Source organism: Alosa sapidissima, chromosome 15 (assembly GCF_018492685.1).
Source record: "Alosa sapidissima isolate fAloSap1 chromosome 15, fAloSap1.pri, whole genome shotgun sequence".
Lineage (NCBI taxonomy): Eukaryota > Metazoa > Chordata > Actinopteri > Clupeiformes > Clupeidae > Alosa > Alosa sapidissima.
In genome coordinates this window covers 18,104,069-18,130,459 of record NC_055971.1, presented here as the reverse complement: position 1 = coordinate 18,130,459, position 26,391 = coordinate 18,104,069, and the positions used below count along the sequence as shown (strand labels likewise).

The window sequence follows — 26,391 nt, the reverse complement described above, 5'->3', positions numbered from 1 at the left end:
TATCTTTTGCTACAAACAGACAACAGCAGGTTTCCAGGTCAAGGTGCTCTTTATTTACTATGTGGGTCAGTGCTAGACTGACAAAAAGGTATGGGGTCTTCGCCCATATTTATACAGAGATATAAACAAGCGCATGTAGGTTAGAGTGACAGCATCTGGCTATAAGCCCTGATGACAAAACAACAAGAACCAGTCTCAGGCAGTTGGGCAATGTGACTTTTCTAAGCCTAAGATACAAGGGTCTGAGACAGTTGTGTGATGTGACTTCTCTGAACCTAAGGTCATACAAGGTTCTGAGACGATGTTTGCATAAACACAATGGTAAAATAAACATACATGATGACAAAACAATCTAACAGTTAATAAAAAACACTCATGCTGAGTTAAAAGTCAGAAAATAAAAATTAGATTAAAGGTGTGTTAAAAACAAGTAATGATGGCAGCTTATTCCAAAATTTAGCAGCAATTACCGCCCAATCTACTCTTCATCCTTGGCAGAGGGACAACTACATAGATGCCTCATTGTCCGTTGATATTCAAGAGGGTAGGCTAGCGTTCGGAAAGCGTAGCCAGCCACCATTGATGTATATATATAGATACTGCATTGGACTCTAGAACGTATGTCAACGCGCCGCCGCCATACTGCTGAGGTCAATTGGGCATTGGCCTCCAGTGATTTACCGCTCGATTGTTGCCCTCAGCAATATGGCAGCACCAATGACAAAGGTTCTGGATCATCCCGACAGTGCTTTATTCATTGAGTCTTTGCTTTTGCCTGATTCTTCTGATGCATTTTGTGGCGTACCACAGCAAGAGTGGTGAAGAAGTTCCCCATGAAGAGCACCAAGAAGCAGTGGCCACACATAGATACCTTCAAGACAAGAACAAACCAAACAATTTTGAAATGACAGTCTTAATTCTAAGTCAGACATCCTCATCTCTCATGATTCGGATTGGTTAGTGGACAGCTGACTATCTCTTGATAACTGCTGAGGTAAATAACAAATCACTACCAGAAAATAATAAGAGTAAAACAGCTGATCATTATCGCAAAATTAACAGGATGACACTTACATCATAATTCTGATCACTTTAATTATTAGAGGCATAACAACTGACGGTATTTCCCAATATACCAAAATAATCGTTGAGGAAGAGGCAAAGGAATCCACAATCCTGATCGGTTATGATTAGATTAGATTAGATTCAACTTTATTGAATTGAATCTAATCTAATCATAACCGTTTAGGATCGTGGATTCCTTTGCCTCTTATTATTTTGGTATATTTGGTATATTATTATTTGGTATATTGGTATATTATTTTTGGCGTGTACCTTACCTGCCACTCTACACATTCTGGAAGTTGGGACATTAGGTAAAGGGAGATCCCATTGAACAGCTGCCAAAACTGTAATTGGGAGACAAAGAAACAAACAAACATATACAGTGAATAAATTACAGACACAGGGAAACGAAATTACAAAACAAGCTGAATAAGGTATTTTTCAAATGATAAGTAGTTCTACGTAAATTCTTGGTCTAGAGTTACAGAAAATAGTGGTCTGACCACACTCACATGACCAAAGAAGAGGAAGGGCAGTAGAAATGTTAAGCCTCTCCACATCCAAGACTGGAAACCCTCTGAGAGCAAACAAACATATTTTCTCAGATACACAACGCAGCACATATTTTGATTTGAGGCAAATTACATATTTGAAATAAGGTCATTAAGAAAACAATTACAATTTTAGCTCTGGTAAATGATAAAAGAATTCTACTGTTTGCAAAAATGTTATCTCTTGAAAACAATCCTTACCCCAATCTTAACCTCTGCTTTAGCCTTTTCAAACTCAAAGAGATGATTTTAAGCTCTGCATCATGGCATGAGTAAACAGCGTTCACCCTAGAATCTCATTTGACAGTGTACTGAGGCATCCCAGACATACCATTTCACATGGCTCTGTGATGGAGGGCCATGTATACTTTGGCCATGGAGTTGCAGCCAGAAAGACGTTTCAAAATAAGAGTGTGTATCCGCACCTACTGTCAAGTCCAAATTGTGTCTTTCACCGAGAGCCTTGAGCCTATAGAGGCATCCGCTTTGATAGTAGTACTGAAGAAGCTGCAGAAAGCCTGGACATTGAATTAAATTTTCATTAATATTAAAATGTCAGCATTATCACAATACATTTTTGTTGTAAGTAATGTTGGATGAAAAGGTGAGTACAGTAGCTGTACTTACTTTGATACATTGAGTAGGCCAGAAACTGGTTCCTAAACATGTGATACAGCTTGCCTTCAGGCCTTAAGAAATTGAAGAGACCAAACATGGTTGAATGAGTGTTTGAATACTATGAATGGTATCTTCTATAATGACCTCAAGAACAGATGACTGTGCTGCACTGACCAGGTCAGCATGACTCCAGAGAGGAAGGTGGAGATGTAATGGTGGGCCACCCACCACCCTTTAATTCTGAAGTAGAGAATAACGATTGACAGATTATACACAGACCAGTCTTGATGTCTTTCTTTTTTATATGAGTGTTGGTTGGTGAGCTGACCTGGATCCATTGCTGATCAAGACACTCTCTCGAAGGGTAAGTGTGCAGTAGAACCACACCAACAGGAAGTTGAGGACAGCATCAACAAATCTCATAAAAAATTATTAGTATTAGTCAATAGTTCGATTCACCTTTGTCATTACAGTGGCCTGTATGCAATTGTTTCCACAACTTGGATATAGCTTCTTACCTATAGCTAACTATAAAACGGCACAGAAAAGCAAGCACCAGCAGGATGACCGTCACGTAGAGCTTGAATCTCTCATACTCATCCTTGTAGGCTGTTCTAAAGAACATAGAGGAAAAATGTTTTAAGGAGAGGTGGTCGGGATACACCAGTTGATTCATTTTGCACATCATCACAGTCAAATTACATGTCTTGGATCTCTGTCCTTATGCCATGTACCTCTTTTATATAAAAACATTATTTTTAATAACATGCAAATATGAGTTGCAATGCAGGGATATACATGGTACTTACTTGGACTGTTTATTCAGAAGGTTTAAATTCACACTTCCCAGTACAAGACTGAGGTATAACCTGAATTAAGAGATCAATATAAAACAACAAACAATGTTTGACATAATGACATAAATGATACATTTCGATTTTTGCGACAAGATGAGAAAACCTCGGTGGTTTCCTACCCATTTTTCTTTGGTAGGAAAGCTTCCATTTCATAGAAAATGTTCTGCCTCTCACGTATTTGTGAGCGTATGTCATCCAGGGGCTTGGCTTCCTCCTCTGATAGTCCTTTTCTGCATCTGGGAGTCAGATATTTAGATATACAGTGCATACAGAAAGTATTCACAGCGCTTCACTTTTTCCACATTTCATTATGTTTCATCATCTTAAAATGGATTTATTTATTTTTCTCATCAATCTGTAAATTTATATATATAAAAAATAAAAGACTGAAATATTCCATTTACATAAGTATTCAGACCCTTTGTTATGACACTTGCCATTGAGCTCTGGTGCATCCTACTTCTATCAATGGTCCCTTGAGATGCTTCTACAATGGACTACAATTAGAGTCCGCCTGTGCCTAAATTAATTCACTGGACATTTTTGGAAAGGCACACATTAGTAGGATGCACCAGAGATCAATGGCAAGTGTCAGCATATGTAAATGGAATATTTCAGTCTTTTATTTTTTTATAGATTTACAAAACACTCCAAACACTTTTTTGTAGGGTGTTTGAGTATTGTGTGTAGATTGATTGAAAAATGAAATCCATTTTAAGATGAGTCTGAAACATAACAAAATGTGGAAAAAGTGAAGTGATGTGAATACTTACTTGAGTATGCACTGTATCAATAGATTCTGAAAATATGCATAGTTCAGTTGTGTGTGTGGTAATGTATAATATGTATTCACTTCTGCACTGAACGAGATATGTCTTTAAGACTCTTCTTTTGTTGACTGATGGAGGATGAGAAGCGCTTCTGTAACTTTGACACTTCATCAAGCTTCTGCATGTATAACCTGTGGGTCTCCTAATCAAACATATTAGCAAATTAACTGCTATGGAGGAAATAAACAAGCAAACAAAACTGTGTGAATCTTGAAGGGCCAGTAAGTTATATTCTGCTCATAAATACAAATTATATATCCAGTCCCTTTAGTTAACATGACATTCATTCTCATTATAGTAAGATTAATCATTTCTTAAGTGAGTCTGACCCAAAATGAGAAGGTACTGAGGCATATAATGTAAGTGTCAAAAAAGTCTTACCTGAACTGTGTAGAACTCTTTCTCTAAGACCTCCCACTCTTTAAGGACATCTGGAATACCTGAGGACATCTTGCCGGTTTCTTGATTAATCAGTAATGTAAAACCGGATAAATATTACTACATACACATGTGAGCTATAGCATTATATATAAACAACAAGTCTCTGTCTAGCTAGCAACACTATTTGAAAAGCTGTTCAAGGCTCTTGTGGTACATGAAGTAGACCTCGCAAGATATCTCCTTGGACTTTGCTTGGATCTGGTGGTTATAAACTTGACTGCTGTAAGAGGGACTAACCCATAGACACATATATCTGCATACACGTACAAGCACTTTCCAGTTTTTCTATTTTTTTACAATGATGAAAATATAAGGCATTCCGGTTACTGTATTAAACAGTAGAAGATTATTTCCCATTCTTTTTTCATAGTGTTTTGGTAAGACTGCTCATGCCTATAGTTGAATTTTCACCTAAATATGCAGACACAGCCCTTCTTATGCAATAATGTTATCAGTTGTGAGCCTGAGATTATAGGTCGTTGTAAATGACTGAGGACATTGGTTTCATCATATTGACTGATAAATCGCTTTTAAAAATGTCTCCAACTTATCTATGATTACGTTGTTTTATGTCATAGGAGGAGGAGACTTTCCTTGATGAATTTGAATATCTGTCTTGAGTCAGAGCTGTTGTGAGCATGCAGGACCCTCTGAACAATCCTTCCTCACAGTCTTGTCTTCTCTCTGTCCTGCGATGGTCTAAACAAAATTGTGAAAGATTAACCAGACCCCCATAAAATAAAATTCTGGAATTCTCCTGGGCCTTGGAACCATCTACTAAAACCTCCAAGTCTGTGCAAATGTTTCAACTATCAATAAACTTCTACAGACATCCCTCTTGGGCCCTGATTTTGGATGTGTTCAGCAGATTGACGGGGACTAGGGAGAAGTGTTGTACCATTGTTACAACTTGCAGAATTAAGAGCAGATGAATCAGCTTAAAGATCAACCTGACTGCCTCTTACAGTCATTGCATCATTTATCTGCTTGGTAAATCTGCAATATCACATGTTCTATTGGAAGACCTGAGCTAGGGTGAAGTTACCCTTGTTACAGCTTACACAGATTTTACTTTTTCTGTTTTTCTTTTATTCTGGCAATGTTATGTCAAGAGTATGGATTTACCACAGCCTAGCGAGACCAAACATGTATCTTCTCAGTGCTGAATTGCCTTGAGGATCCATCCATCCAAGGTGTAATATGTAAATGTATGAAAACATGTTATAAAGGTGTCAAAATAAAATACAAAATATATCCACAACATGTATAAAAATACAAAAGACTAAAATATTGTCTGCTGCACTCTAGCAGCCACCAAATTGGGCAGTGGTTGCAACTTGCAATTGCCCTTTAGCCTGAATCAGAGAAAACAACTCATCAATCTTTCATTTGTCACGTGCCTTAATGAAAATAAACTCTGACGAAAATTGTCATTTGACTTTGGCCTACATCTTTTTAAAACTCTTTGGCCCTAGAAACCATAATAAGGAAGTAAAATCATCTGGTCTAATGAAAGGAAGACTGAACTATTTGGCCACAATTCCCAGTGCTGTATATGTGGAAGAAACCAGGCACTGAGCTGCACTGATGTTTGTCCTTTGCTTCTCTCGTCCCCTGAAAGGAACTCTGAATACTTATGTAAATGGGATATTTTAGTCTTTTATTTTTTATAAATTTACAAAACACTCCAAACACCTGTTTTTTTGTGGAGTGTTGGAGTATTGTGTGTAATACTTTCGATATGCACTGTATACAGTGATGGCCAAAAGTATTAGCACCCATGCTAAAGTTGACTGAAAAGAGGAATATAAAATCATCTTTTGGAAATTGATCTTAATGCCTTAAGTGAAAAATGAAGAAATATCTAACCTTTAAGGACACCAATTTTCTTAGTGAATGAATAATGTATCATTAAAATAGCCCCACATCATCACATACCCTTCACCATACCTAGAGATTGGCATGGGTGTTATTTCAGTTAGCCTATTAGCTGGTTTAATGCTCATTGAGCTCAATGCAAATCAAACCAGCTAATAGGCTAACTGAAATAACACCCATGCCAATCTCTAGGTATGGTGAAGGGTATGTGATGTGGGGCTATTTTAATTCCAAAGGCCAAGGTAACTTTATCAGGATGCACAGTATTCTGGATCCATGAAATAACTGGCCTTTAAAAATAAAAATCTGCCTGTCTCTATAGGAATTTAACATAGGGGTGGGAATACTTATGACCCCTGTATTTTAAGGAAGAACATTTATTTATGATACATTATTCATTCACTAAGAAAATTGGTGTCCTTAAAGGTTAGATATTTCCTCATTTTTCATTTAAGGCATTAAGATCAATTTCCAAAAGATGATTTTATATTCCTCTTTTCAGTCAACTTTAGCATGGGTGCAAATACTTTTGGCCATCACTGTAGGCTATACTGTAGATCATTTGAGTCTAAGCTATAGTAAAAAAGAGCCATTGTGTTGTGTGTACTATTTACAAACCCCCCCCCCCCCCCCCCCCCCCACACACACACACTCACTCATAAGCGAACACACACACATAAAACACACACACACACACACACACACACACTTGCAGGCAAGCAGACATGCACACACACACACATGCAGGCAAGCAGACACGCACACACACACACACACACACACACACACACACACACACACACACACTCATTAACAAACACACACAGAGAACAGAGAAGCACACATATACACAAAAGCAAACGCACACATGAAATAGTGACAAATTGCAGTGTGATTTATTTTTAGAGAGAATGTTCAGGACTGAGCAGTCATATTTTGTACCACTTACTTTGCGGTACATATAGTTATCATATGTGTTCAGTAGACTGTTTTACGTAGGCCTAATTGTAGGCTAACTATTCACACAAAATATGATTTGAACTGAAAATACCTCATCTTCAATCCTGTGAGTGTGAAGTGATGGAAAGCTGCTTGTAGTTGCTGCTGGGTGAGGTGTCCCTCTTGTGGCCAGTCCATGTACACACTGGTGACCCAGGATAACCTACCCACAATTCCAGTTTATCAATATGGCTGTCTACATTTGATATGTTTCTAATAATTTCAACTTGTCTGGGACAATACTTTCTGTGTACATATTTATGAAGGATAAATAACATACACCGGAACCTGTGATGTTCACGACACTGAGAATGTTGCCGCTCACGTTGCTGGCGGATACTTTCTCTCATGCATTTGGCGCCGAATTACCAAGTGAGTTATCAGCTTCCTAAATTAGCTTGCTAGCTAGCCTTGAAACAAAAGTAAGGTGATAGTTATCCAGCTAGCTATGAAACGCAATGCAGTACCAGATAATGGAACATTTACTCTACTCATTAAAATGAGTTACAATACATTTACACTTCATTCATTTCTTGCTAACAGTATTATCTGACCTAAGTCTTTGTTGGTAAACCGAAGTTGGCTAAAGTAACATTAGCTAGCCAGTCAGCTACTGTAACCTTTCATGGTACAAGACTAGAGTATCGGACATAATTCTAATGTTAGCCTATAAACCGACTATTTGTATATTGTAGAACTATTTGGACTTGTGGCATGAATTTCTACTATACAGCGAATTACATAGTGGGTTTGTTTTAAATCCTTAGGTAATTTGGATAATGTGCGACGCTACACAGAAAGCTATGTATTGGCGCTGTGGCATAACCGGTTGTATATTTACACCGCTGCGGCTGTCGTTGTGGGCATATGGTTTGCCCTTAACCTGGTGCTGAAGAAGGTGAATTGAAACTTTGTATATTTTCCAAGAGTCAATAACAAATCCTATATGCTGTTTTGATGGACTGTCAAATCTGTTAAAAGGTGTTAAGTCTCATGTTGTATTATGCAGTGACCTTGCTCGGTTTTTATGCCATAGATCGTCTGGTGGTTAAACGTATTTTTGTGTTCAAGAGCACATCATAAGAACGCCAATGTTGTCATGTATTCCTGCAGAAGAAGGTCGTTACACCTGTTAGTCCTTGGCGTTACCAAACGACAGAAACGGAGGAAAAGAAAAAATATCCTGTAAAGGAGAAAGTGGAACATGTGTCTGGACTAAAGATTTTTTACGGATCACAAACCGGAACTGCAAAGGTATGAAGTGCATTCATGCCAAAGACAGACAAAACAGTCAGTGTGGGCAGTAAAGTCAATGTTATTAGGGTCCTACAATGATAAGATACTGGAATGGAACTGCATCTATTTTTGCAGTTTGTATACCAATTGGTAGTGATAATCACAATATAAGTGTTCTTATTCTTTATTGGATACTGCTTATTTAAACACATTGTTCATCTCCGGGGCATGCAACTTGTTCTTTTGTTACTGTATTTTTTGGACATTGGATGTGTAATAGCCCCATACACAAGTTATGTTGATCTCCTCCATGATGCAGAGCAAATCAGACCTTTGAGTAAGGTGCACCGATAACCACTATTCCATCAATCTTCATACCTTTTGAAGTCTTCTTTACAATAAGGTTTAGTAATGTTGCCTCATGTTTTATCACCTGCCTAAAGAGTTTTTACACAGAAGATTAATCTATTTTGTTGAGCAATAATGAAACAATTTGCCATTCTCACAGAATCCCAGTTTGTGTTGTAAGCTGTGAGTGCTGACTACTAGATAACCAGGCTAAAGGCTCTGTCTCAGTTTAATCACACTGTTCTTCATTGTAACAATTTCATGTACAAGTTTGTGTACAATTTTAAGATGGTGTTTTCTGTGTAGGGATTTGCCAAAGAGCTTGCTGAAGATGTCAAGAATCTAGGACTTATATCTGAGGTGATTGACTTGAAAGATTATGATCCTGACGACAGACTATCAGATGAGGTGAGATTGGTTAATTTCCTCCAACTTGAGTTTGTGTGTGTGTGTGTGTGTGTGTGTGTTCGTGTGTGTTCGCACCTGTGTATGCATGCATATGCTCATACTGTACTTGATATCTCGCTGACACTTGTTTAATCCCTGTGCAAATCTTAAATCCATTAGCTAAATCTCTAGAAAGGTCATTATCTTGAATTTTGTCTGATTGCTCTTTCAATGAAGTACCACAGACAGACATATTGTATGTAGAACCTTTTTCCTAACTTGTGTTATTTCTAAATTGCTGAATGATGTATTTTGACACGCAGTCAGGGCAGAGTAACTGATCTTGTGAGTTAGTTCTTTATGTATTACATCATTTGGCTCCCAGTCGTAATGGCCTGCCAGGGTGATGAATGAACTCCAGCAGATTTCTGGGAAGTGAATGATCAGTTGGCTACTGAGGGAACTGACAAAATATTTCAACCCAACCCATAGTTCAGGCCTGCACATAAACCAAATCAATACAGGGACTACAGACATCTTGCTTTCTTGCATTCATCCATTTTACATACATCAGTGTTGTGTTTGGGCTGCCAATCAGGCATTCTTTGGTTGAGCCAGCGATTAATATGGTTGACCCATCTCTTCATCTCAGGAAAAATATCAAAGGAATTATTCTTACATTATTTTTATCCAAACTATAATTTATTCCTTTATTTAACACCCCTCTCTCTCTGCTGATAAGACCACTGTAGACAGGGTTTTCTGGAAGAGGAGAGAGACTTCTCTGCATAATCTGTCTGCCTCTTCACCCCCTCCATGTTTGGATACTGTCTGTCCACTAGCCACTTTTTACCACTGTCTTACTGCCTCACTGTTTGCGTGCTATATTAGCACATATGCATAACCCCTCCCTCCATGCCACAGACGAATTGTGGCCACACTTATACCTTTTCTTATAAATATACATTATATATATAGAGAGAGAGATAGATATAGATAGATAGATATAGATATGTGTGTGTATATATATATATATAGATATATATATATATATATATATAGATATGTGTGTATATATATATAGATATAGATATATATATATATATATATATATATAGATATGTGTGTATATATATATAGATATAGATATATATAGATATGTATATATAGATATATAGTTTTTTCTATAGTTTCACCTTGCCTACTCGCCGATATGTCTATATTTATTTTATGCTGGTCTCTAGACTTTATTCTTGCACTGTTGGACTTACTCATTTGCACCATCACCATGACACTCACTCACACAGAGCACCTTACCTTACCTTACTATGCACAGAGAATCACAGGCTCAGTTCCTGCCTCAGTCATTGCAAGCGCCACTTGATTAATCACCCACTATGTGGATACTGTTTTTAGAATTGATTTAGATTAAGTGTTATTTAGTATAATTTGTCTTTTAGTATATTTAGTATATTCTTTATCTTCTACTGTCCTTATTGCTTAGTTGTGTTTTTTTATATTATATCCTTTTAATTACTTTTTTCAGCTGTTAGTGAATGTGTGTGTGATGTCTATATGCTACTGAGACCTTGAATTTCCCCTGGGGATCAATACAGTATCTATCCATCTATCCATCTATCCATCTATCCATCTATCCATCTATCTATCTACAGACACTGCAGATAAGTCAGTCAGGGATCTCATGTTTCTGTTGGCTGTCGGGGAAGCCTCTGGCCTGGAGGAATGCAGAGCCTTACTTAGCCTTTGGCTACCCTTTTGTTTATTTCCAGTGCACGAGCAAAGCGGTGTGTGTGTTTCTCCTGGCTACCTACACGGATGGCAAACCCACAGAGACTGCAGAGTGGTTTTGTAAATGGCTGGAGGAGGCCTCCACAGATTTCAGATATGGCAAAACCTACCTCAAAGGCTTGAGATATACTGTGTTTGGCTTGGGGGACTCTGTCTACACCGACCACTACAACACGGTGAGATAAACATGTTTTGCAGTGGTGGCGCAGAATGTGATGGTGGTATGAAAGTAGTCTACTTTTATAAGTATGAGAGTACTTTCTTTACTCTTCCTAATGAGGGATATAACTGCTTTGGGAAACAAAATTATGTATGCCTAAGTCTGGTCGAGAGTTGACATGTAGAGTTATCTAATTAGTAGTGTATTCATGGTTCAAAAAACAGTTCTCATAAATTCACAAACACAGCAGTTTGTTAATGGTTACTCTTTAGAAGCACATGGTAAAGGGTTGTTTACACCAAGACTAAACTAATAGCTAATATGAATGACTACGTGCACACATAAACTATAGCTATAATAACATGAAGAACGATATCGTTGGGCATCACTTTCAGAGCGATTTTGAGAACGATAAAAAGCTGACAGCCATTCAGAATCCATCATATTTTAGCCATCACATTCATCAACACGGAGACTTTTCTTATCCCTGGTCAATGTGTAAGCTTTTATTGTTATGGTTATAGTTATCGTTCCCGGTGTGAACGGCCCTTAACACCGAAACCTTCCTTCTCTCTGCCTCCCCCATCTCTCCCTCAGGTGGCTAAATGTGTCGACAAGTGGCTGTGGATGCTGAGCGCCTCACGGGTGCTGACGCGCGGCGAGGGCGACAACAACGTGGCCAAGAGTCGGCACGGCAGCGTGCAGGCAGACTTCCAGGCGTGGAAGGGCCGACTGCTGACCCGACTGCAGGCGCTGGCCCGCGGGGAGAAGAAGAAATGCAGCGGCCAGTGCAAGAACGGCACCTGCAAGAGCAAGAAGAAGAAGAAGAAGCAGCAGCAGCAGCAGAGTGGGGCAGGAGACGTGGCGGGGGACGCGGGGAAGTGTTCCAGCGAGCAGAAGCAGCACAGCTCTGAGGTCAGTGGAAGGTGCCGCTGTCGCGTACTGTTGGCCAAGGACTGTCATCCTCTTTAACACTAGAACTGCTGCTACGGTAATTTTGACCGTTTAAAAAACTTGCGCGTAAAATGACTTTAAGAAAAAACATACAGTCCTGCTGGTTGAATGTAAAGTTTAAAATCTAAGGCTCAAAATGGGTGCTTACAGCAGTTCTACTAGTTATAAATTAGGGCACTTCTAGTGTTAAGGCCATTTGGGTTGGTGTCGAGATTTCACAATACATTCAGCTGAAGGCTTTCATTCTCCTCCTCATACACTGCAAAAACGTCTTATCTCACAAAATGTAACCAAGTGTTATCAATCTTATATCAGGATCAAAAAATCTACTTGCCATTGTTTTCAGTATAAAGAGACTCACCTAGCGCTTTCTCGTAAAATCATTTGACTTAATTTAAGAGTCTGACTTATTTTAAGAAGTCTCATCCTGAAAACAAGCAAATTTGTCTGCGAGTGTGTTGAGTAAATTTGACTTGATAAGACTCCTTAAATTAAGTCAAAATTATCTTTAGAGAGTGCTAGGTAAGTCTCTTCATACTAAAAACAATAGCAAGTAGATTTTTTGATCTTAATATAAGATTAATAACACTTGGTTAGATTTATTTTCATGTTTAGTCTACATTTCACCATACTTGTTTCCAGGTCTATATGCTAAGCCAGCCTGCCGTTTCACAGTAAAATATCACACATTTTTAGCTCTCTGAAAAGCTCTCTTGTCAGGCGCTTAAGTTAATCCTGCTGGTCCACATGCTGGATAAATGACTTTAATCAAGTGCAGTGAATTCTCCCCTGCTCCCCATAACGGCACACCTGCGTCCTGATTTAATTAAGCCCCGGGCCATCCAAAGGTAACTGCAGTAATAAATGTTTCCTGCGTCATACAGTGCTTCATCATTTAGTTTTTTTTGCACTGGCCCTGTAGCGTGTGAGGGTGACTTAGCAAGTTAGGTGTGTGTGTGCGTGCGCGTGCATGTGTGTGTGTGCGTGTGCGTCTGTGTGTGTGTGTGTGTGCGTGTGCGTGTGCATGTGGGTGTGCGTGTGCATGTGGGTGTGCGTGTGCATGTTCATGTGCGTGCGTGTTAGTAAATGGGGGTCATTGCAGGTAACAGAGTGGCTGAGCCTGCTGTGTTTGCCTCCCAGGAGGAGCTGGTGGAGTCCAGCAGCGACGCAGAGAGCAGTGGCGAGGAGGAGCCAGGCCACGGGTCCGTCATCGATATGGAGGACCTGGGGAACGTCATGAACCGCATCAAGAAAGTCAAGGTGACATGCTAGCTAGCTTTGCTTTTTTTAGGTGTTTATGTGGCTTCAGAGTGCTTTTATGGAGATTCCTTGCCATACAGAAGTAAGTCCCCAAGAACGTGCCAATGTGACTGATGCAAGAATTTCACTGGGACACTCCTACAAGCATGAGGCGGAGGCAAAGATTTCCTGGATGCACCATCAAGTCCATAATTGTCCAAATCAAAAACCTCAAAGGCTGTTATCCTGCTTATATCACCACACAAAATCATCTGTTTCTATTAAAATGATAATTTTGGTGCCACAGTCTAATAGAGCCTTTGCCTAATACCAATCAGCTTTCATAGTAACCTTTGTTCAAAGTGAGTGATTGATTTTTGAATGGTGATTCAGCTTTTGACTGGATCCATATGCAGGGTGTGTATGAAAAATTTGAACGCTGTATTGTTATAACATTTGTCAGATTGTGTTCTGCATCCTTTAATGACGGATGTTTAAGTGTATGAGCTCAGCTGGTTTGGCTCTGACCTTATAGCCGTTTAAATGAGAGCTGATGAGGCGCTGTGTGGAGCAAGACCTCAGAGACAAGTGGGGTGGGACTGGAAGATGATCACCAACGCCCTTCTCACGGATCTGTGCCACAAAGATATGCTGTAAACTGCATTTGTTGACCTAGAAAAAGTGTAACCCCCGCCCAATATGGTTTGTCAGATTGCATTGCTCTATAAGAGGGTTCTTTAGAATGCGTTCATTGCTACCAGTGAGAGTTAGCCTTGACATGGTTCTGGCACTCTCCTTTACTCTGCAGTCAACAGCTAAACGACTTGTGTAAATGTGTTAACCTGTGAGAGCTTACAACTTACAAACCTTTGTGTGTATCAACGCCCATGGTTGCCGTGTCTGTCAAGTGCAGGTTTTAAATGTGTCCGTTTGCAATAAAGCCAATATACAGTCCAAATGTTTGACTTTGCACGTGTTGACTTTACAGGGCTGTTCAGCTGTCTGTTCTGTGCTCATGTGCACTGCATAGGTATTATGGCTGGATATCTGCATACTACACTATCCCTTGGTTGTCAGTGAACTAGAAGTTGGTGTGCTCAGTTTCCACAGGGTTAAGCCCATTAGATTGTACAGATTGGGGTATTGATGAAGAGGACACCTCACGTAGCCTGATCTAAGAGTCTCATTTGCACTGGCTGATAAAGTGTAATTGTGATTCAAACGCATACAGGGCTATCAGTCAGTCACTCAACTTTCTCAGGCATTTGGACACTTTGAATATTAGCTCTTTTGGCCTCATCTGCAGTCGCCTCTGGAGATATACGCTACATAATGTACCGTAATAATCACTCGATCTGCATTACTTGGAATTAATTAAGGTCACAAGGGAATGAGTATTGAGATTGAGGCCCATTAACCAAGAAGGGGAAATTATACATCAAAGGTCCCTGATCCCTGCAGGGATACAAAGGAAAAGCAGCCGCCTCATATCTAGTTCATTTTAGAAACTATTTTGTGCTTGAGCTGACCTGGGGATATAGCCTGCTTACCGAATGGTGTCCACACACTGCTCTCACTTCGGGGAGAGATATCTTGCCAAGTACCTCCGGTTATTATCTGTTTGGTTGCAGTTGGTGTGTAGCTCCCCACTTTTGTCTGCAGGGGGCAGTAGAGACACAGTTTAAAAACGGAGCAGATCAGTGTGGTTCAGTTTGCTGTTTGTTGTTCCTTCACATCACACCCAGAGGAATTAGGATGTCATCTCATCTTGTCAGAACAGGAATGTGACATTTCTCTCTGTATTCAGGTACAGATGGGATGTTGTGCTCAGATTTAGCAGAAGGCAAGGAGGGTTTATGTCCCTTAATTTTGTCCTAGAAGTAGAGCAGGAGCTTTTTTTTTATCCATTTGTGACACTGAAGAAGCCATACACCAGCCCTGTTTCAATCTAAACTCTTGCCACTAGCAAGCTATGTGTATGCATGTGGGTATGTATGCACATATTGTGATGCCTCTGTCTGCTTCTCAGTATCCCACCAGTGAACATGTGACTAAGTAACGTAAAATCTACTCTGACAGACACTGTACTCTACCAGGAGACCCATTATCTGCCATTATTTAGTTCATGGCATTTAAATGCATTGTAAGCGTTCCTCATCAGACGTGTTGCCAATGTGAATGTGTGTGCCTGTGATTTTGCTAGATCTCTGGCTGCTTGCTTTGTCTCTTAGATTGCCAACCTGACCTCCTTTTCCTCCAAGCCCCAGCGCCATGGTCTTGTCAGGGCTGTAGCTGGGATTCAGGGACAGCATGTGTGGCAGAAGCTGGCGCGGTGCCCAGAGGGGTGGGTGAGGTGTTTTCTGTGGAGGTGGAGGTGGCTGGCGGTGATGGCTCACTATGCTGCGCTGCGCTGAGCTGAGTAGGATGGGCAGCAGCCGGAGCGGCTCAGCCTTGCTGTGGCTGGGTGTCAGGCTGGATGTGTCAGCTGCCAGGCCCGCCCGCAAGCACACCCCCAGCTCCCCCCTCTTGGTCTGTCTGCCTCAACCCATTCCATCCCTCCTCATCTCTCCTCTCATCTCCTCTCCTCTTCTCTTCCCTGCTCCCATCTCCTCTCCCCTTCCTCTCCTCTCTCTTCTCCTCCTCCCCTCTCCTCTCCTCTCTGCACCATTGACTGCATCTCCGCTGTCACTCGCTCAGAGACTCAGGGGAGAGGGACGAAGTAGACACTGTTCTTGTTCTGTCCACTTCAGAGGCAAGTGGGAGTCGGTGGGGTGGGGGTGGGAAGAGAAGGGGGAGGTCATTACAGCTTGTGGACAGAAGTGTTCTGAGAGGTGGATCTGGTGGCTGTGCCGGTCCAGACACCCCCCCCCCCCCCCTCCCCATTCTGTTAGTTTTTCCCTTTTGTCTGGATTTTAGTCAAGGGACAGCCTGTACTTCCAACAAACACGCAGTGCCAATGCTGTATGAGCAAGAGTAGATTGTCATGCTGTTTCTTTTTCTCCCTCTTCATCTCCCTCTGTCTCTCTTTCCCTCTGTCTCACACACACACACACACACACACACACACACACACACACACACACACACACACACACACACACACACTCAACCTCCCTCTCTTTCTCCCTCTGTCACACACACACAACACACACACACGCGTCCTCTCTCTCTCTCCCTCACTTTTTCTCTCTCTCTCTTTCCCCCTCTGTCTCACAAACACACAAGCGTTCTCTCTCTCTCTCCATCCCTCTGTCTCACACGCACACACAAACACACAAGCGTTCTCTCTCTCCCTCTGTCTCACAAACACACAAGCGTTCTCTCTCTCTCTCCATCCCTCTGTCTCACAAACACACACACACACACACACACACACACACACTCCATCCCTTATCCTTTCCCTCCTCTGTGTGATCTCATTCAGAGTTTTTTTTTAATGGAAGGCCTGGGGAGGCAACCTTAATTAAAAGCCTAGAAGAAGCAAGGTGACGGAAAGAGGAAGGAAGGGAAGAAGAAATGAAATGTTTTTTTGTTTTTTTGTTTTTTTTTCTTTCCCAGGCAATATTCGAGAAACATCAAAACATCACATCGTTTCCCATAGAGGGAAAAGTACTCAAAATAAATCTCCTCCAGAGTAAACTACCAAGTTGTTTCGAGACTATATTTTTTTCTTACACTGCGACAGGATAGAATCTGAATAAAACATAAAAAAATATCTGCTGAAATCATCAGAGAGTGTCTTGGGCTTTCCTCGATCAGCATTCATGTGGCGTTCCACCCCACCAGTGGAGCGTGACTGCAGTGCCCTGGGAGAGGGCACTGTGGGTCAGTGAGGTTATCCTTTAGCATAGGACAATCAAGATGAGTGATTCCGCAATGCAGCCGGTCAAATCTCCCACCGTCTGTTGCGGTCAAGAGGTTATGCCCTGAAGAGTGTCAAGGGTTGCTAACTTCTCTCAGGGTTCCTACGCAGTATGGAAAACCTGGAAAAGTATGGAATTTGATTTTAGTAATTTCCAGGTCTGGATAAGTATGGAAAAAAGAAACAAGGGTATGGAGAAATATTTGTGTTTCCAGACTATTGCATTTGCAGTACTAATCACTTCACTCAGGTCATAATGAACCATTCCTACTGTTGTGTAGCTTAACTGTCAGTCCCCATCGTCAAGATACAACTAAGATACAACTAAAAATGACCCAGCTAAATGGACGAATATTAAGTGTCATTTTTTAATTTACTTCAGTTGTCCATACCTTTGTTTTCACCGAGTTATCCAAACCAGAAGTGGCCACAATGTCGAGAATATGGTCAGAAAAATCTACCGAGAAGTTTGGAAATTTGAGTATGGAAAAAGTATGGAATTTTTAAATGCAAAATGTGTAGGAACCCTGTTCTCTTCCATCAGGACCAAAGCTCTGTCAAAGACTGTTGTCGGATTGCCATGCTTGTCAGGCAGAAAGGTGGGCATGCAAGCACAGTGTTTGTGCTATGGAGGGTGTGTCTGGTGTATGTTTGCGGAAAGCAAGAATCAGGTACAGAGCACTGCCGGGTGTGTGTGTGTGTGTGTGTGTGCGTGCCCACGGCAGCATGAGTGAGATAAGCCCAGACAGCAGTGCGTTAACCCAGTCACCGGGACGCCTCGAGCAGCGCTGGAATGCCGCTCTCTTTCCCTCCTGTTGGATGTAATGTTAAGTGTCATCTTGCCTGTGTTTTCTCTGATTTAGTTATTTTCTTGTCACAGCTGAGTAGGTAGTTGTCATTGCACCCCAGCCCTGCCCAATGCCCCCCTTTTCCGATGTCTTCTGCCCTCTGCATATGGTTTCAGCCCCTTCAACCACCCCTCATTAGCTTTCGTGGCGTGTTTCTGCCAGTGACATCGTTTGGGACTGGATCGCTCGCTGGCTTCTGTCTCTGGTGATAGGGGCCAATGAGATGCTTGGCTGGAATGCATTAGAAAATGCGACAAGTGCCTCACAAAAGTATTATCAAATCAAGACTTATCTAATCGCACCACTTGGCTGTAATCACTGTCTCACTCGGCTGCCGAGTCAGTAAGTGAGAAAGAGAGAGATAGAGAAAGACTGACAGTGGCTTTCTCATGTCCACCACTAATGAGAAATTGACCGTTGATAATGGAGTGTCAGCTTGTGAGATGGCCTCAGGAAGAGCATCCGCAGACTTTGTTTACATTGCGCATATGCGGTTATAACACAGAAGGGGATGCAGTTAGTACATGCCACTTGGTGCTCCCTCAACTACAACACTGCAACAGCTGGTCCAGGCCCGTACTCTGGAGCGACTCTGCAGCTGTTCACCACTCAGCAATGCCCCTCTCTCCTTCTCAGTTACACTCAGGCCTGGGGAAGAGCCCACCAGAAGCTTGTGTGTCTGTTCCTCTCCGAGGTGGTGCAGGAGCTGTGTGACCTGCTCGAGGCTGCTCCTCCATCTGTGAAGTCTGCTGTAGTATCGAGGCCATCTTCCGCCATCAGGGCTTGTACTTTAGCACTTCAGTCTTATTTTTAAGCCCAGACTGTTGACATGCCATCTGATTAGTATTACCGGCCTCCAAGTCTAAGGAAGATATAAAGATAGAGAACGGACCAGGCAAAGTTCAGGTGTTGCACACTGGCATTCCATTTATTAGTTAAAAAAAAAAAAATATATATATATAGTATATAATATAAGTAATAAATGCTTAAATATATATACTAATAAATGCTTAAATATTCAGACAAATCCAACAAGGTTCAGACAATTTCAACATTAGATCCTCTAACAAACCTTCTTTAATAACTTGCCTTTGGTTATGTTGCAAAGTCATAATCACACATTAAAGCATTAACGTCTTTGATAAGAATATAAACATGGTGAGAATATAGCAGCTACACAACATTTAGCAACCAATTCATCCACTTGTAACATCACTAAAAGCCAATGGCCACATGGTAATTGGTGGCAACAAAGATTTGCTTTAATTAACATTTGCTTTAATGAATAAGATTCACATCAAAATTACTTAGAACATTAACCAGCCATCTCTACAAAACACAACCTTAGATGAAAACTAAACATACCTTGATATAAAGAGAGGGAATGGACAGGCGAACTTCAGGTGTTGCACACTGGCATTCACAATTTTTTCTTCTCTGCCAGCTATATCGTACCTGACCCTATCCCTCTCTCCTAGGGTGCCATCTACTGTACAGGCCCACAGCTACTCTCCCAGATACTCTCCCAGATACTCTCCCAGCTACTCTCCCAGATACTCTCCCAGCTACTCTCCCAGATACTCTCCCAGATACTCTCCCAGCTACTCTCCCAGCTACTCTCCCAGCTACTCTCCCAGATACTCTCCCAGATACTCTCCCAGATACTCTCCCAGGCAGCAGACTTGTATGCAATGTATGCTGTGTCAATGTGTGCAGATACTAAAACATGCAAAGGGCAATTCCGTGCAAAACTGTCACATCCATAACGGCAACACAATGCCATGGTATTTAGTTGGCGTTATGGACGTGACAGTTTTGTGTGGAATTGCCCCAAACTTTAAGGAAATTAGGGAAGGGGCACAACAACACAACAAAGCAGTTGGCGATCAGTGACGACAGCAACGCTCCTCAACACCCACTTTGTTAAGGAACCCCGACTAGTACGACATGTTGGCCTTATAAGATTTTGGCGTCAGCTACAAAAACGTGGTATAACAACACTCCAAATAGTTTTAGTTTTATTAGTTTATTAGTTTTTATTAAAAAATGTAGGCCGCAATGGTTATGTAGTTCTACGTCTCAATAGGGAGGGAAAGTAATCTCATCGCCCCCAACTGGTTGCGTTCCTAGAGTTTAGCGGAGTTGAATGCCTTCCATATGATATGCATTGGGGTCACCTCTATTGCTTCTACTGGTCATACTTTATTTTTAGGACTAATATGAATTGTTTTTTGTAACATGGTGATAACAAACTACAGTTGCATGTGATGTCACCGGTTTGGACACCTCATCTCTAACTGATCAAAATAGCTATTTGCTTGAATGGGTTAACATATTTTGTAATGATGGAGAGTTATGTAAACCGCGTGGCGATTACCTTTATGTTAGGGTAACTTGTGTTGTGCTCCTCCTCACACAAAGAGCTGGCAGTATGGTTCTACTTGTTGTCAATGTGTTGGGGATAGCTTTCTTTCCTCTTGATAAGCCCTGATGTGCACTGCCTAGTGCCATCACTGAGCTTTGAGGGGCCCCTTTACACAGAAATAAACTTGCTCTTATTTCAGCAGTGCCCCGTCTTAGTTGTGCTGATGTTGTTGCACCTGATGGGGTGGAAATCTTGAGGGTGAGTAAATTTGTTCAGGAGACATTTTCTGCTGTCGTTAAATTTAGTGGGTCATTAGGTGGTGCACAGACCTGGAATTAGGTTTAAAAAAAAAAAAGAAAAGAAAAGACAAACCTTTTGCCGTGGCTCAGTAGCTCATTTCGATTTCAGATTTGATTTCATCTCATTTCCTCCCTTCCCAGTGTGTTTCTTGGCGGTGAGCAATCACATCATACTCTGAAGAGGCATTAAGGCCTCTTTTCTGCTCCATTTGCAGACTGCTCAGAATATTGATAGACGTGTTTGTAGTAGGGCTTGTTGCTGAATTACCGAATAATGGTGGGCAGCTCGGTCAGGCTGATATCTTGTATCCTCCTAATGAAACATTTCGGTGAGACTTTTATATTTGCCTGATCAAAATTGTAATGCGTTTATTGTGACAGTTGACTCAGTTGTAACTGAGACTTTCATTACAGTAATGTTAATTGCTGTAATGTAAATGAAAGAGGGTGTTTCTCCACTGAAGCATATCCATAGTGACAAAGCTGTTGAGGATGAGAGCTGCCACCATAACATGAGATGAGCAACACCCTATTTTGTGCATAAGCTCATCAGTGATGATGCGACTGCTCGGAGTTTAGCCTGATTAGCACGTGGCTTGTCAGTTCCTTTTCTCGAAATTAAATGGCATTAGCCTAGCTAAATGGCAATCACGCTTTGTCAGATTAAGCTGTGCATCTGAAATGTAATCGTCTAAAACTGAATGGGTGGCTGTGTCGGCAAGGGGCACAACTTAGATTAGATTAAATGAGTTTAGAGAAGTTTCATCTGCTTTCTCTTGGGGTTTTTTTTTTGGTAGGGTATTGACCGTTTCAAGAGAGTTCCATTATCAGCATCATAGTTGTTCTCACAAGGCTTCCGTTTTAACGTACAGGTATGTTAAACGGAATGTAACATATGTTATCTTAATGAAGCGGAAGTAGATTGGGAACAAAATATAACGTTCAACGTTCAAGGATTGTTTTTGTTTTTCTTGTTGAAAGGGTCTATAGCTAGAGAGGGACTCTGGTTCGGCCGCTGATTTCTGGTCTTTTCTGTCTGCAGAAGAAGGAGGACGTGGAGGACGGGCAGAAGGTCAAACTGTCCAAGATGAGTAATGGGAAGACCCCCGAGGAGGAGGAGAGGAGGGAGATGATCACGCCGGCGCTCCGAGACGCACTCACCAAGCAAGGTGAGACCAACCCGCTGCATGCTGTCATAATTTCTCACTCATCTGTGTCTGTCTGTCGGACCCTTTTCTCTCTCTGTGTCTCTCTCACACTGCTGTTCAGAGAAATGAACTCTGGACATGACCTCATATGGTATCATTGATGCTGTTGATCCCTTTTTATGGGTTTCTTGGCACAAATCCACAAACATCCATTTGCCGGCATTGATTGACTAGTGGGTGCCCTGAGTTACCCCGTGTTTTATGTCGGGCATATTTTTGGAGTTCAGCTTTTGTTGTTAGTGCTTTGTGCTACTGTGCTCTGTGATCTCCACACATGTCGCATTTGATGGTGATGGAGACCAAATTTATGGATCAAATAAAATGTGAGAGGCTGCAACAAATTTAATACCAAAGATATGAATATATCTCGGGGTCGATGGAATTTTTTCATGCTTCAGCCAAAATGTGACGTATAGAGAGGCTTTTGCAAATTATCTGAAATGTATCATTTCACATTTTGTTGAAATGTGCCATTTTCTGCATGACTGGCATCTATTTCTTCCCATCCCAACACATTCGCTTAACTCCGAAGTTTTTAATTTTCAAGTACTGCCATCTTGTAAAATGACTCATTATAATGTGGTCTTTGCCAAAGAGAGAGACACCAGTCCAATATGTATATATTGTTTTGTTTTTTTTCTGACCACTTTCTCTACTGTTGTTTTTACCTGGCTGTAATGAAGAGGTTGCCATGCGGCACGTGTTGCTGGGTGCTGTCCCTCCAGAGGGAGTGTGGAGTAACCCTAATGATACGGGTGCTGTCCCTCCAGACGGAGTGTGGAGTAACCCTAATGATACAGCGCAGCCCAATTAGCCTCCTCTCCTGTGGCCCCATCTCCCCTGAGCTCCTCACCGCTCCCCTTTTATCAGAGCTCAACGCTCCCTCCAGACACACACACACACACTCACTCACACACACACACACACACACACACACACACACACACACACACACACACACTCTCTCTCTCTCTCTCTCTCTCTCTCTCTCTCTCTCTCTCTCTCTCACACACACACTCACACTCACTCTCTCTCTCTCTCTCTCGCTCTCTCACACACACACTCACACTCTCTCTCTCTCACGCTCTCTCGCACACACACACACACACACACACACACATACATACATACATACATACACATACACATACACACACACACACACACACACACACAGACAAACAGACACCCTCACTCTCTCTGCCTACAAGAAAGTGATGATAAGCAGTTTTGAAGCTTCTTTCTTCCCATGCTCAGTTTTCCACGGTCCTCCTCTCCCTCTTTCCATGTCTCTCCTCCCTTCCATCTTCTCTTCCCCTTTGCTATTTCCGTTTTCTTTCCTCTTCTTTCCCCCCCCTCTCTTCTTCCCTCATCCCTTGCACCTCTCCATTCACACTCTAATGAGCTCAGTCAGGGGGGGAAAAAACTGTAAAAAAAAAAAGACTGAGCTCAGCCGGTGTATTGCTCGGATATGTCTCCTAATGTGTCCCTACTGTCTGAGTTCATTCATTCCGTTTTTCATTCTTTAGTTTGTTCATTCAGTTTTCTAAACAGCAGTTTGTGCTGACCAGGCAGGGGGGGGGGGGGGGGGGGGGGGAAAGCTCACAGCTCGAGGGAGATCTGCCTGACTTTGAAAAGTGGCCGCACTGTCTACTCCAGTTTCACTCACTCACACACACACACACACACACACACACACACACACACACACACACACATACTCCTGCTTCCTATTCAGGTTACTGAGTTAATTAACTTATTATCTCACTAAATTACTCCCATACATCTGCCTTCATGCAAGCCAGCAGTTAAAAGATAAACAAAGAACGAACGAAAGAAAGAGATACTTGGGTAGAATGTAGCAATGTGGTACCTTAGGAATGCTTTACCTGTCAAGTCTAGAGAACATCTTAATCAAGAGAACACAGTGCACTGAGACAAACTATAATTTTATAGAGGTAACAAGCTCCCTCTCTTCTCCCCCTCAAAAAAACAAATGAAGCATAATGAGTGTAGAAATGTCATTAATAAGATGAAGACGGTGCATTTTTTGCCAGTTGCTGTTAATTATTAATTGAGGTTACTTATTGAACTAGATGCGTGTTGCTCGTATTGTATGGGGAAACAGAAATGATGAGAGTGAGAGAGCCAGTGAGAAGATAAAAGACCTGTTTGCTCAGCATCCAGAGGGAAGAATTAGGTTATTAATGTCAGCCTCGCAAATGGATGTGAGGGTGTCTTCAGAGGGGCTGTTGCAGAGTGTTGCATAATTGATGAACATTGTAGACCTTGTCTGATCTGGCCTGCATGTGTTCCAGAGGGGTTGCCGTGCGGATGTATTCTGGAAATGGAGTTGTAACTTTAGCAGGCCTGAACACTTGGGCAGTGAGTGACTTTTTTTTTTTTTTAGAATCCTATTAATAAGGGTTCCCGGGTCGTGAACTGGCTGCAAGCATGGTGGCAATCCTGAGTTTTTTTACTGGCTGGCTGCGCGCGTGCAATAACATGACATCAGTCCGAAGCTCTGCATTAGTAATTCTCCTTCTTGAAAACTGTGGTCATGGCAATGTGCTACTGAAAGGAATAAAAGCCTGTTGGAGCTCTTAGACTGAGATGGGAGAAGTGTTAGCTTCTCCTTTTATGTAAATTTACTCTCTCTTTACCCTCTTAAGCACTTGTCCCCACTGCCAGTGCCAACTGTAGATACAGTATTATCGCTCTTTCAGAAAATCAGATCATGTGCTGCTTACGTGCCAACCAAGTGATTATCTTACACTGCATCCCATGCTTGCATTCTGTTGCCATGCCACTAGCTTTGCCAAGCGGGCACGGGTCCCATGCTCCCATCCTTACCTGTCATAATTACCAAGTGTCGTGTTAAATGAATGTAAGCTAACCGTTCATTCTGTCAAAACACACAGCACGTTTGGCCATTATATCGCATTTCTTGAACATGTGGGTATGCCCAGATTGAAAAATCCAATTGCAGTTGGAAAGGGCTCTGCCATACATTGAAAGCAGACTTTCATTCCTCTGCCATGGCAGTTCATTGCAGCCTAGCGACGATGAAGTGGTTCCATTTGGACTCAGATTTCCCTTGGGAAGTGCCAAATAATGGACAAATGTCACTGAATGTGCTTGTGCCCTTCTAGAAAAAGTCTGAGTTGCTCAAAACATGGAGGCACACACACACACATATCTATGCTCACTGCAAACTCTACTGTAATTCTCTGCTTCATCATATTGACCTATCTCTGTCCTTCACCCCAAATAGCAGAGGTTGACCAGATGTTCCAAAGCCAGACAAAAATAATTCTACATGTTGTAGCTTGGTGCTTTTTGAACAAGCAAATTATGCAATGCCCACATAAACAGCATTTGCAATTCAGAATAGTCCTTTGTTCATATACTTTATGCCTTCAGTCTCCGTGTTTGAGCCTTGTTGTGTAGAGCCTGATTTAGCTCTACAGGGAGAGAGGACAGAGATAGAGAGAGAGAGAGAAAAAAAAACGAAGGAGAAGGGAGGGGGGAGAGACGGTAGCTACCTTTCCCTCCCGATCTTGCCCTGTGCATTTCTAGGCAAACATAAAAGACGGCGTGGGCCGTTTGATGTGGAGTTTTCCTAATGAACACGGTTGGGGGGGGGGGGGGGGGGGGTGGAGGAGGTGGGAGTGGGACTTCCGAATGTTTCGGCTTCCTGATGCGTGCGCTTCACACACACACAGAGCCCCTCTCCCCTGTGCTGCCCCACCCCACCCCACCCAAAAAAATGCTGGGGAGGAAAAGATCTCTGCTCAGCACTCTTTGTCCTGGGGTGTGTGTTTGTGTATGTGTGTGTGTATGTGTGTATGTTTGTTTGTTTGTTTGTTTTTTTGTGATTGCGTTTGGAAGAGAGAGGGAGGGGGGGGCAGCAGATGTGTGTGCGTGTGCTGAGAGATGTTTGTCTGTGGGAGAGGTTATCTTCAATCATATGTCCACCTCTGATCCCGCTACTGTCCCAGCACAGCTGGGCCGAGTCATTTAGCCACAAATTGAACCAGTGCTCAGGCGCTGCGGTGGTGTTGCCTCTGTTTGAGCCCCTCATTGAAAGCGATCAGCCATGCTGTTGCAGACCTCTGCTCACTTTTTTGTGTTTGTGAGGTAAATGGTAAATTGGACCCGAATTCCCCAGTGGGCTCTCAGTGTTTCTTGGTGAACAGCCATTTGTAGGGAGTCAAATGAGTCAAAGTGCTTAAAAATACTCAACTCAACAAACTCTTGAACCGCTCCACCAGGATGAGTGAAAATCAGGAATGTGACATGCTGTATTACGCCGCTCACAACATCATTTTTTTGGGGCTTTTATGCCAGATAATCACATAGGACACGAAGAGAGTGAAAGGAAGCAAGTGTAATAGAGAGATGGGGTGGGATTGGGCAATGACCCAGGTCGGCCTC

The 26,391-nt window shown here is 41.9% G+C and overlaps 2 protein-coding genes across 3 annotated transcripts in view; one reads left to right on the top strand and one right to left on the bottom strand.

Moving 5' to 3' along the window:
• Window positions 1-30: 30 nt before the first annotated feature.
• On the bottom strand, window positions 31-14,950 carry zgc:103681 (uncharacterized protein LOC449773 homolog). Its single transcript, XM_042063128.1, has 15 exons — window positions 14,923-14,950; window positions 7,292-7,402; window positions 5,488-5,533; window positions 4,303-5,061; window positions 3,945-4,063; window positions 3,211-3,327; window positions 3,044-3,103; window positions 2,753-2,848; window positions 2,563-2,652; window positions 2,409-2,474; window positions 2,244-2,305; window positions 2,042-2,134; window positions 1,578-1,642; window positions 1,341-1,409; window positions 31-871 (listed from the first exon to the last, which is right to left on the bottom strand). Exons 4-15 carry the CDS (start codon window positions 4,369-4,371, stop codon window positions 755-757), a joined length of 1,023 nt encoding a protein of 340 aa, XP_041919062.1. The 5' UTR covers window positions 4,372-5,061; window positions 5,488-5,533; window positions 7,292-7,402; window positions 14,923-14,950; the 3' UTR covers window positions 31-754.
• Window positions 7,416-26,391, top strand: part of tyw1 (tRNA-yW synthesizing protein 1 homolog (S. cerevisiae)) — a 58,836-nt gene continuing 39,860 nt past the window's right edge. The window contains exons 1-8 of one of the 2 annotated variants that reach the window (XM_042063127.1): window positions 7,416-7,611; window positions 8,007-8,137; window positions 8,353-8,493; window positions 9,130-9,231; window positions 11,001-11,195; window positions 11,777-12,094; window positions 13,274-13,393; window positions 21,792-21,915. In XM_042063127.1, the coding sequence (XP_041919061.1) occupies window positions 7,533-7,611; window positions 8,007-8,137; window positions 8,353-8,493; window positions 9,130-9,231; window positions 11,001-11,195; window positions 11,777-12,094; window positions 13,274-13,393; window positions 21,792-21,915 (1,210 nt within the window). In that variant the 5' untranslated portion in view covers window positions 7,416-7,532. Of the gene's footprint in view, window positions 7,612-8,006; window positions 8,138-8,352; window positions 8,494-9,129; window positions 9,232-11,000; window positions 11,196-11,776; window positions 12,095-13,273; window positions 13,394-21,788; window positions 21,916-26,391 lie in introns of both variants that reach the window. The other variant, XM_042063126.1, reaches the window with a different exon arrangement.

Excerpts from the sequence above, each read along its gene's own strand:
- zgc:103681 (XM_042063128.1), bottom strand. The coding sequence starts at position 4,371 with ATGTCCTCAGGTATTCCAGATGTCCTTAAAGAGTGGGAGGTCTTAGAG. Across the intron at positions 3,328-3,944 it reads ATATCTCGTTCAGTGCAGAA|ATGCAGAAAAGGACTATCAG; the intron begins GTGAATACATAT and ends TCTGACTCCCAG. Across the intron at positions 1,643-2,041 it reads CAATTTGGACTTGACAGTAG|AGGGTTTCCAGTCTTGGATG; the intron begins GTGCGGATACAC and ends GTTTGCTCTCAG.